The sequence below is a fragment of the Oryzias latipes genome, chromosome 8 (assembly GCF_053564925.1).
Source record: "Oryzias latipes strain Hd-rR chromosome 8, Olatipes_Hd-rR_3.1".
Classification (NCBI taxonomy): domain Eukaryota; kingdom Metazoa; phylum Chordata; class Actinopteri; order Beloniformes; family Adrianichthyidae; genus Oryzias; species Oryzias latipes.
Genome location: NC_136244.1, coordinates 21,955,605 through 21,968,274, shown reverse-complemented (window position 1 = coordinate 21,968,274; position 12,670 = coordinate 21,955,605). Strand labels below are relative to the sequence as shown.

At 38.6% G+C, this 12,670-nt stretch overlaps 1 protein-coding gene across 1 annotated transcript in view; it reads right to left on the bottom strand.

The window, feature by feature from the left end:
* The window catches only part of plcl5 (phospholipase C like 5), a 79,222-nt gene that overhangs the window by 2,751 nt on the left and 63,801 nt on the right, over positions 1-12,670 (bottom strand). The window contains exon 5 of the mRNA XM_011477948.4: positions 4,334-4,443. Within this exon, the coding sequence (XP_011476250.1) occupies positions 4,334-4,443 (110 nt within the window). The remainder of the gene's footprint in view (positions 1-4,333; positions 4,444-12,670) is intronic.

Below are 12,670 nucleotides of genomic sequence, written 5' to 3'. Positions count from 1 at the left end.
CTTGTGGGCGAAGGCAGGGGGCACCCTGGACAGATCCCCAGTCTGTCGCAGGGTATGGATAAAAAAAAGAAAAAGATTCAAATATGAATGCTCAGGACTTGAACAAACTTCATATTTTTTTTAAAAAGCTGCTCGCTTTTCGTTTTGATTCTACTTCCTGCTGACACAAGGACTCAGCGAGTGACAGGATTGCTCAAAAACTGTCATTCGCCATGACAGCTCTGATCTTAACATCATTGTCAAACTACAGTTGAACTAGGAGATAAAGAGACCAAGAGAGGATGCAGCTCCTTCTCTTCCTCCTCACTCCTTTCAGATGCCAGATTCTTCATCACTGCCTCCACCAGTGACCGCTTCCCGTCCTGCTAAGAATTTGGAGAGGTCGACCGGCAAAATAACTGGAAATGACTGCCAGGCTTGGCAAAAAACACTAGGTTCTCGCCAAATGTTCAGTATGTGGCAAAGATTACACATGCAGAGAAGAAGAAGGAGGAAGAGGAGGATCTCATCCTCGTCAGGATGCCTTTCTCTTGACCTAATAGGCTCATCGAATGAAGAGGGGGACGATGAGATGACAAAAGAGGGTAGTGTTTGTTTTGAAAGACTCCATTGAAAGGAGTTATGGATGAGGTAGGCAGCAATGGCCGCAGAGAGAGCTGGGGTGACTGGGGAGTCCATCTGTCAGGCAGATTCTGGTTTTGGAGAGAAACAAAAACAAAAACGTAATGGCTCAAGCTTTGAAGAAAAGTGGTTTTTTTTCTTATTGAAGGGGTGAAATCACATTCTAGTATCAAAACTTGATACTAAGATCTATAGTTTGCACAATAAACCCTTCTAGAATTCAGTGACACGTTTTTGTCCTGTTTCACCTTTTCTTGTCTCCTTCTATGTACGTTCCTGTTTTTTCATCTTAAGTTTTCTTGGTTTGAAGTACAGACTTCATAATTATATTCAAATAATAATCAGGGCATACTCTTTAGCTCTTTCAAGTACCTATTTGTTTCAGGTTGTTGTTTTTTTACATAGCTTGAGATTCCAGGTCATAAAACCCATGAAAACAGGACATTTATATTTCTTTTTAAATGGAATTATGGACATTTTTTTGTGAAGGGTCTGTTGGAGCTCTAATTTCAGTTCAGATGTAACATAAAAATGTAGTTTATATTACAATGAGAGACGCATTTGTGTAGTTACCCCCCAAATAAGGGAAACACAGCCAAAAAATATTGGATTTATTCAAATCTATTATTAAATAAGAATTGGATCAAATTTGAATCCACTTAATATGGAATGTAGAGCTTGTTTTGTGGCTGGTTTAGTTGTTTCTTTGAAATTCTAGCAGCTATTAGAGATTCTTCAGAACTCTGCAGCCCGGGTTCTTACAAGTACCAAAACAGTAGACCACATCAGTCCAGTTCTGAGGTCTTTCCACTGTCTGTCTGCCAGAGGATAGACTTTAAAGTTAGACCCACACAATAAATCTCATAATTATCGTTACCGTGATACCAAACTGGGCGATACGATCATATGGTTACTTTAAATGTGCTAAAACAATCTTATTTAGGCTGCCAAGGGAGCTACTTTTGTGCAGCTGTAGGGTGGTCAACCTCTAATTGGAAGATTTGTGTCAATCGGAAGCAGGTTTGATTCCAGCGTCTTCCCTGGGGCAAGACGCTGAACCAAGACGCTGAATGGTGAGGTTTTCTTATATCGTGCAGCCCTAACCAAAACCCATAATTGACCTCCTGACCCACTATGTACCAAGCAGACCTCTCTGGATCCGGTCTTTTGTCAGTTCCTAGAGTCCAAACCAAACATGGAAAAGCTGCATTCAGCTTCTATGCTTCACATATCTCGAACAGATTTCCAGAAAGCATTAGATCAGTTGAAAAAATCAGTTTATATACATCCAGGTTAAAGACCCACCTGTTCTCAGCTGCATTTGTTTGGTTTTTATTTAAAAAGTCTACATCTGCACTGTTACTTTACTTTGAATTCAGTTCATTTTACGCTTTCTTTTAAATTTCCGTTTAATGATGAAACCGTTCCTATTTCTTATGTAAAGCACTTTGAATTGTCTTTGTACACATAGTATACAAATAAACTTGTCTTCTTTTACTTGTATCTCTATCGTTTTTGTTTGTTTTAGAACTCCAGTCACTTGACGCAGTGACATTTTACAGGCCTTAACCACTGAGTCTCTACATTTTGTGTTTTCTCCACATTTTCAGTGTTGTCTAAAGCGTGGTTTCAACGGGGTAACAGGAGGGACATCTTTTTTTTAACATAATCCTGTTGCCCTCTGAATGCATCCTAGTCACCTTCAGTTTAGCATGTGCAGGCACACAGAAACATATGGTCATGGGTTATACCTCCCTGTAAACAAAACAGGCGGGCCAAGCTTAGTAGTGAAGGGTCGTGGCTGTCAGCAGCCTGCAGGAACACCTGCTTAGCACTCAGGGCTGAACAAAATCTAACGAGCTTTGCTCCTTTAGGGACCTTTCCAGTTTATATTAAGCCTAAAAGCCCACTATATCAAATAATTGACAAAATAGCCTTTTTTTTTAATACCTTTTGATGTAACCCACATTCTGCAACATGAGATACAGATTATGTTATGATTGATATGATGAGTTAGGATACGATGATAATTTGGGAAGTTTTTGCTCACCAATGTTAGTTTAAGATGCAAAAATATTAACGCGAGTATTCAAGAAAAGAAAAACACTGTATTAAATGCACAGTTTCAATTTTGATGCACATATTTTTAACATTAAGTAACTGCAATATAAAAAAAAATGATTATCAACAAATTTTGCATTCTTCCTATCCAACATTGAGCAACAAATTACGAGTTATTCTCATTATAAAATTTTTAAAATAGACAAAACTTTTGCTGCTAAGTGTGTGTACAGTTTCATGGAAGCAGCCCTAAATATATTATTATAAATAGATTATATTTTTATAGATATTATTCAGTAAAAGACCACATTTGTTGATTTTTCCCTGATGGTTGTAAAAAGTGCTCTTTCTGTCAGAAAGCTGGAGAAAACATCCAACATCTTTTGGGGGATTGTTCCATTCTTTCCATGTCTCACAGTCATGTAATAAGGTATTATTTTTTTTTGGAAGACTTAATTTTGCCTTCCAATGAAACGTATATAGTAAATGTAATCACAAATTGGCAAAATATTATAAACTTAAGAGAAAATGGTCTGGGAAAGTTCCCTTATTAGATATTTTTAAAGAAACAGGTCTAAAAATATATTTGGCCTCTATGGAATAATAAAAAACGATTTTTTGAAAGCCGATTTAAAGTTTGTTACTTCTTGTTTTGACATATTTACGGTTTAAATGATAATGTAAAACAACATTTACGATTTGGTTTGAATGTTTTAATTGTTTCAGAGAAATCTATTATTACTTGTGCCAAGACTAACCTTATTGTGAAAAACCAGAAGTGCTTGTGTTTTGAAGGTGAGTTTTAAGATCTGTACTGAGTGTAAAAAAAAAAAAAAAAAGTCTAAAACACCTAATAATTGGTCATCCGTGGAAAAAGTTGAGAAAAGCCGTGATCTTTCAGGTGAAATTTTCACAGATTCAAAAAGCAAAGAACCTTCTACTGTCTCTAGTGGAATGATCCTCCACTACATGAATACATACAATGGGATTTTAGGGAAATGTTTGATCATTTTTCTTTTGCTAAAATGTTCTGCTCATCAAAGATCAGACAAACAGATAAAGCTTCTCATCGGAATTCCTAAAACGTAAAACAACAATGATGGCATTTAAGAAAAAAAGCTATTCCAAGGTTGCAAATCTGGCAAATGTTTTGAAGTCATGAGATAATTCTGTCCTGCCAACTTTTCCCTATTTAGCCAAGCATGTTGTGTACCAGAAGTATTCATAGAGGAAATAAGATGAGATCATTGGTCAGCCTTATCTCTTCTGTCATGGGACAAGTAAGGACAAGAAGGCTTTTGGGACAGCAACACCCTCAAGACGTGGCTGGGTGGGGCTCAGTGGTTACTTCTGTGAGTCCACCAACAAGTGTGAACAATCCTGGCAAGTCTTGTCAAGATGGTTAATTTGAGCAAATGAAATAAAACAACACTTAAAATCAGGACTAATTACTTAAGAGATTAAGGGATTAGAGCAGAGAGAATCACAATTAGCCAAGGGAGCTTTTTTTAAGACATCACGTGAGTGACTCTCAGCGATGGTGTCTGGGAAAGCTCCTCCTGCTGGTTAAAGTAAATGAAAATCCAAAATAATGTGTATTTAAAAGCATTACCATGTGGATAGGAATAAGTGACTTGTGTTGGAGGCTCACCTTAAGCACAGTGATGTTCCAAGCGTAGCTCTCCATGGCTTTCTGAAGTTTGCGGCCTTTGAGGCCCTCCTTTGCTCCAATGCGGTGCAGGTCCTCATGGAAGTCCAGACCTGTCAGACACAGAAACTGTATGATGCTGCGGCCACAAAGTGACAATAGTCCTTCTGCAAAGTTGATACAAATTTAAAATCCAACACAAATATGACTGCAAAAAAGTATTTAAGGTACGATTGAAAGTCACTGTATAGGGCCCCACATGGCATAGCAGTGTCCAGCTGAAGAGGCACAATTCAGAATAACCTCTAATTAACCTATCAGTGTGTCAAGCTTCATTTAGCTTCAACAGACCTTCACTAATCCCCTAAAGCTCCAGGAGCAAAACTGCTGAACTCGTGTGTCTCAGCCTTCATGTCAGTCACTGACAGATAACCTTAAGTCACCCCAGCTTTGATTTAGTGCAATGAAACACAATTTGCTTCAATTCACAGCAGCTCTTTTTCTGATTTCATTCATTAGCTGAGTTCTTTTTCAAAAGCTAAAAGAAAAATCCTTCAACTTAAAGAACCCCTTTCGTGAAAATTGTGTTTTTGGTGTTCTTAACATGTTCTTGAGTCATTTTTCTGGCGATGGAGGATATATATAAAGAAAATTAAGCTCAAATTTGCATTTCTGAAAATTTCTTTACTCAAATAGCTGTGAATAAGGAGTAGATGAAAAAATTCCATTTGTAAAAAAGCCTATTTGTGCCGTAGAAAATACATGGGTGGGCCACAAGCTCTGAGCTCTCAGCAAAGGGGAGGGGAAAGGAGGATTGCTCTGCGCCAGTGATCCCGCCCACAACTAATTAACTACTGCAGCTCTTCAGGAACTATGTCCTTGAAAGCACTTTTGTGGTTAATCTAATCATGATTAAAAGACCACTGGGAACACTTAAAATAGATCAAAAGATGACTGAAGTGGGAATTGAACTACCAAACTGAACAAAGTTCTTCAAAATTAATAAAAATGTTTACATTTGTTAGTTTATCCTTCATGGAACTACATGAGATGTATTGTCTCTTACTATAAAAAGTCTTAATGCAGTTCTAACATTCACAGGTGTGTTGTTATGCACACCTGTGAATATAATCCCACCTCCCTTGTGCAAAAAAGTGCCAAAATCCCCGCCCTATCACTAATCAGACACTTATGGTGCACAGTCTGTGCAAAATCCCAGCTACAGAGCACCCAAGTTTAATGAACAGCAATTTAATCTCAGAATCTGTTGAAGCAAATGAGTTGCTGCTGGTGCATAGCTGAGCCATGAAAGTTTGCCATCATGAGAGATGAAGTAATGAGGAATACAAGGAGCTGAACAAGTTAGCCAAAGGCAGTTTAGCATTACAGCAAAGCATTTAATGTGACGATTATTGAACTTTGCATTCCCCAAACAGTAATACAGTTGCTGTTGCTTACTGCCATATTAACTGTGAAATCTGAGCTAATGAACAAATTGTGGCCCTGCGGCTCCTTGTGGAGGAGCAAGGGTCTTATGAGGTTCAGAGACGGAGGAACTTAGAGGGAGACATTTCTCTTTTGAGTAAAAATCGCCTGGCGATGCTTGGAGTATCAGTGAAGAGTAAATACTGCAGCAGCAGCGCACCTTTTCCTCCAATTTCAGGAAAAAAACAACAACTCCAGGCTTCAGGCAAGAGCTAAAAAAGGTTGTAAATAATAAACCCCTAATAGAATTTTTACATCTCAAAACACAAATGAAAAAAGGCACGTTTTAAAAAGGTGCTAACTCAGAGACTCCTGGTAATTACATCAGTTTACTTTATTAATTTATCTCAGCGTAAATATCCTCTGGGGCCAAGGGCAGTGTCTTCGCCGAAAAAATAAGAGCAGAATTTTCTGCTGCTGCAGTGAAAAGGAATCCTTCATTACAAACTCACAGACACCGAACTGCTGTCCTTGTTGGGTCTGTATGTTTACGGAGATCCCAAAACCAATACTCACATAAATAACAACAGCTGCAGAAGGAAAATAAATGGAAAAAATGGAATAGAAAAGCAGCAAACCCAAGGGAATTTTTAGTTCTTAAATAGTTTAGTTCTTCAATAGTTTAATAAATATTGTGCAAAAGGTCTGAAAATCTACATTTTTTTTAGATTTAGAAGTTCTATTTCCTCTTCTGGTCAGATTTAAATTTTACATCCTGCAAAAAGGTGACGTATTTTCCATTTCTATCTCAATAAACTTACACCTTTTGAAAGAATGCAAGAAAAACATCATTTGAAAAACAGGAATACTGAGACGGGATTCAAGTTTGTATGGAGCTAGCCTGTTCATTAAATGGGATAACTGAAACAGCTTGACAGTGAAGTGGACTGACTTTGTAAAACTATCTCCTAAACCTCTTGAAACACTACAGGAAGTCCAAATGCTGCTCTGAAGCTACTGTACCGTTCGGAAGACTGCCATATTTAAGACACCTCCTTGAGGAAGACCGTTGATGCTACCAATCATTAGGTGGCACATCCACAATAGCGCATCTAGTGTGGTGTTCACACTAGACAGGCAGGGAGGAGCTTCTTCTTATTATTCTTCTTTTGTTTTTCCACCATTCACCTGCACATGTCTGCCACCTACAGTTTAAAAATGTCTCTGCGAAATGTCAAAGGGGTGCAAATCACATGAATCTTTCCCCAGGCTCTTTCTTTCACAGTTCTATTCCGATTTATGAAAGACTTGGTGTCATAAAATGAAAAAAAGGAGAAGCCGGTTGTGCAATTTTTGGTGAGCTTATCTGCCTGAGGGTGGTTTGAGTGTAGCTTGACTGTTTGAACGTGAACATGACTAACTGAACGTTCAATGTGGTTCTATTTAACATCTTTACTTTGTTTGCAATGCACTGCCAAATAGAAGGAAAATCCTCTCATATGCATTCCCCTTCCTTTGTGACTCCCTTTCATCCTAAAGAAGCATGTGCCTGTCAACACCTCTATTAAACACCTCACACTAGAGGTAAACAGCTCTGCCTCTGCTCCAAAAATGTCATTATTATTCCATGACAGAATTACCCACAAGGAAATTGAAAAAACATAATCAAAAGCAGCCTTCTACTTCTAAACATGGGATTCCTGAACTCTACAAAGCTGCTGCTAAACACATGTATTATTGATCAGGAAATAAAATGCCGTCTTTTTGCATTCCCTCATAGTGTTTTGAATACCATGAGAAGGAGCAGCAATTTAGGCTAAGACAACCATCTTATTAAATTCAAGTGTTTAATTAAAGACCCACTCCAATGAAAACTGGGTGTTTTAAACTCCTTGCTGTGGCTTTTTTCTCACGATAAAGGACATTTATAGAGAAAATGAAGCTTACCATTGCAATTCTGTGTATATCTATTTAATTATCATTATTATCAACCATTCTGATGCATCCACTTGTAGATGACTAAATCCATGAACCATTCCTCATCCGAGCTGGCATCTGGCTCAAAGCAGTACGGCTGGATAGCTCCAATATTGCTTACTATTTTGTTGCACCGATGTGATTGTGAGAGGCTGTAAGCTAGCAGGAATACAGAGAGCTCATAGGAATAGGGAGGGGAAGTTTAAATGTTACACCGGGGGACAAAAACAGCCCATTTTGTTGGGTTTTATCACTCAGCTCACCTTTTTCAGAGTTTATGTCCAGTTCTTTTAAATTCCATTTTTGAATCACTCCAGATCGCCAGGTTTAAATAGTTATTTTCAACTTCCACTCCTACATTCCTGTCCTTGAACATTACCAAGGATGGATCCCTGAGCTTTACTCTCACGATAGCTGGACTTTCTCATGTCTTGCCCCCGAAAGTCAAAGCATGCATTCTTCTCTCTAAAATCTATAATTTTATTTGATTAGAAGCCTTAAGAAACTTAGAAATAAAAATGAGAATTCTATCAAAACGAAAGACCTCTAACCCAGAAACTAAATAGAAATAGCTACAGGGATTGGGTCAACCTTTTTTACTGCAGACTGTTTGACTGTAAGTTATGTTAAATACTTTATCAGCCTGCAATGCTTATACTATTTTATAGTTTTAATGTATTTTCTTTTATTTAACATCTATTTTTTTGCTATCGATGCAAATATTTTATTAATTTAATATTATTATTATTATGCATCAAACCACTACATCCAAACTTCTTCAATTCAATTTAGCATCTATTTCAAAGCAAAAACACAAGTATTTTTTTTCCCAAGTGGAAATAAATACAACCATTAGGGTGCTAATTGCTGCTATCCAAAATGAACAGACAAAAAAGAAAATCAAGACAACTTGATATTCTAAAAGAAAATTGCCCTTGGGTTCTCTAGGGATAGAGATAAAAAAAACACATATTCTGTGCTACAGCTTGATAAATATTATAAATAAAAAAAGGAAAAATTCCTGTACAAAATTTGTACAAAGTCTTGTTTAAAAACGTCAACTGATCTAGATGAGTTCCTGTCAAAAATGAAGGCATTTGGAACATCAACATGTATTGGCACTGATTTTGATTTTAAAGATGCAAACAATGTTGTTTGTGCTCAATCATATCAATTACTTGTTATCAGCTAATAACACAGCCATGGTCTTTAAATTAGCTTTGTGAACAAAAACAGTTCAAAAGGTTGATTTGATCTTTTGAAAGATGTCAGATTAAATAAAAATAAAGGCAAAAGGCATTTTAAATAGTATTGAACAACCGAAGGGCAAACCATTCTCCTGACTGCCAGAGAAAGAAATTTGTCTAGTCAAAATATGTTTTAAATCCATCAAAACTAAATTTGTCAGAGTTCTACCACTTCACTTTTGATACTTTTGAAAAGCCCTACATGACCTCTGTAGATACCAAAATGAGTTAATTCAATATTATGCTTCATTTGGGAGACATTCAGGTTTAGAAGTGCCCTCTACAGAGGACAGATTTGCATTGCTGGTAGTCAAGACGCTATAGTTTGGGTAACAGCCACTGCTTTAAATCAATCAATGAGGGTTCTTCTCTCCAAGCTGGTTTAAAATAATACATTGTTTAAATGCACCACTTATAGAGCTCAATGCTGTCCTTGAAACCTTTGATCTAATTCAGCATGTAAGTTGCCCCAACCACAGCAGAGGGCACACTCTGGACCTGCTCATCACAAAGGGGGTTAATATTTACAATGTCAGTGTGGTTGATGTCGCCCTCTCTGATCATTTCTGTGTATTCTTTGACCTGTCTGTTGCTCCCAAACCACCGCCTGGCCCTGCAGTTGTCCAAAGGAGACAAATAAATGAGAGCACTAGGGCACAGTTTGTAGAAATGATAAACCCTGAAAACGCCTCTGGTGCCAATGTTGATGAAATGCTGAATTCTGTTACTTCTAGCATCTTGAATGTTCTGGATGCCATTGCCCCTATGAAGGTTAAATTGAGAAAACATAGACAGAAAGCTCCCTGGAGGAACGATGATCTAGTCAGGGCACAGAAACAACAGTGCCGCAGAGCTGAGCGAAAGTGGCGCAAGTCAAAACTCCAGGGGCCTCATTTATAAAACTTTGCGTAGGATTTGCGTCAGAAGTGGCGTACGGATGAAACATAGGACGTGCGTACGCACAGAAATATTCGGATTTATGAAACCGTGCGCACGCACATCCTACGCATCTTTCCCTTAATAAATCACAACCAATTCTAAATGCAGCACAGCTTTTGCGGCCTCATGACACGCCCATATTTGCCCATAAATAGTCCGTGAAACGCCCACAAATGAATATTCATTGATTGCGAAACCATGGCACACACCGAGAGGAAATGAAAAAAACGTAACTTCACTCAATGTGAAGTAGAAGTTATCGTTGGCGAGGTGGAAAAGAGGAGAAAAGTGTTGTTTGGAGGGCACAGTGTGGGCATTACTAATGCCAAAAAGGCACGTGAGTGGCAAACGGTGGCAGACGCCATAAATGCTGTAACCTCACAACCTCGGACCGTGGTTAAATAAAGAAGAAATGTTCGGACATCAAAGTCGAGGCAAAAAAACGTCTGGCGCTGCATCGCCAGAGTGTGTCTGCCACGGGGGGGACACCGGAGCTGACCCCTCTTGATGAGAGACAAGCGGCAAGAATTGGGGAATCCCTTAGTGGAGTGGTGACTGAGGCGCAGGGGGACGCCGACGCGCCAGATGCACCGGGTGACACACCCCCAAAAGCCCGCAGAGGTCCAACAGGACGGCTCGAGGAAGTCGGAACCGGCTCATAAGCCACTCGTCCTCGTTTGCCAGCACGTCTTCTTGCTGTCTAAAGATGCGTTCACTCCGAATTCTTCCATTTGCCACATCTTCTAAGAGCGCAAGATCAGCCATTGTGCGTCATTACGCATTGTGATGGGGCATTTTATTTCCCTCCATTTAATTGCATCTGACAAGCTACAGATGTCGGTAATAATCGACGTGGAAACGGGAAATTGTTCAGCGCAAATGTAATTTCTTGTTGCATTCTGAATGGTTGAGACATACGCCATACATTGTTTTATCAAAAATAAAACAAACTGAAGGCATATGTATGAATACCATAATTCTGTAGCTTATGAAGACATGTTTTACTATGTAAACAACTTTCCCTAGTGGACAATTAATGCATCTCTCTCTATCTATCCATCTGTCTGTCTGATTGCACCTATATCTGCTCCGCCAGACGGACACATTGACGGGAATATCAGTTTTGTACATTATTTCGTTCTGTTAACTATATTATTTATGAGGATGAATTGCACAACATGCCAATATTGCAGAACATTTTTCACTTTTCTTTTTGCAAATAAGTGTTCATTTGAATTTCTGTTGTAATTTTCGTCAGATTTTTTTTTATTTGTTTCACTGCTGATCGATCAAACGGGTGTTCGTGTAGGCTGTTAATTGTAAGACTTGTTTTGTGAAGTCTTCATGTTATTTCTGAGAGGCAGTATTGTCATTTTCACTTTCACTTTTACGTGTTTCTTCCATCTGCAGACGGTGTCGCCGTTTCTCATTTCACCCGTTTTTGTGCGTACGCCTGGGTCAGAGCTTGCGTGAAGGACCGCACATTTTCCCGTCAAGTTTGCTTTTTATAAATCTCAACTATTGCGTAGAGAGTGGCGTACGCCTTCTTTTGTGCGTACGCAACGTTTATAAATGAGGCCCCAGGTTCATTATGAAATGTATAAGGGGGAGTTGTACGCTTACAACCAGATCTTATGCAGAACAAGGGAAAGGTACTTCTCTGAAATCATTGGAAGTTGCAGCAGCAACTCTCGTGTCCTGTTCACAACAGTAAACAGTTTAACTAACCCTCCAACCCAGCTACCAATAGAACTGGTTTGCACACCTAAATGTAATGAGTTTGCTGTATTTTTTAATGACAAGGTTCAGGGCATTAAAAAAGCCATCAACTCCACAACACATATAACTATCGAACGGCCACCTACTCACTCTAAGCTGACTCACTTTGTACCTGTCACTGACCAAACTGTCCAAGAGACCATCACCCGTCTGAGCTCGTCTACATGCTGCCTTGATGTGTTACCCACTAGATTTCTAAAGTATGTCCTGAACAGTGTGTTGCCATCAATTACTCAAATAGTTAACATGTCTCTTCAATCTGGAATATTTCCAGAGGCCTTAAAAACTGCAGTCATTAAACCTCTCCTGAAGAAAAGCGGTCTTGATCCCACTGTACTGAATAATTACAGACCTATCTCTAATCTGCCATTTTTAGGAAAAGTCCTTGAAAAAGTTGTCTACCAACAGCTCATTGACTTTCTCTTATTAAACAATTCATTTGATGTTTTCCAGTCAGGTTTTAGACCCCATCATAGCACAGAAACTGCTCTTATCAAGGTAACCAATGACATCCGCCTGAACACTGATGATGGCAAAGTCACTGTCTTAATCCTGCTAGACCTGAGTGCTGCCTTTGATACTGTTGATCATGGGATCTTTTTGCACAGACTCCAAGACTGGGTTGGCATCTCTGGACCAGCTAAAATCTGGAACAGCCTCCCTGAAGTCGTAAGACAGGCCTCTTCTGTGTTCATGTTCAAATCTAGACTTAAAACATTTCTGTTTAGCCGTGTATATGACTGAAAGGTCCTATCTGCACTTTTCTTTCCTTTCCTTCCTTTATTTTTAAATCAGTTTTCAATTTTTTTTTTCTTTTCTTTTAAAGTAAATTTTATGTTGATTATTTCTATGATGTACTGTGATTTTAATGCATTTTTCTGTTTTGTGAAGCACCTTGAATTACTTTGTGTATGAATTGTGCTATACAAATAAACTTGCCTTGTCTTGCCTTATAGAGATGTACAGTAATTAT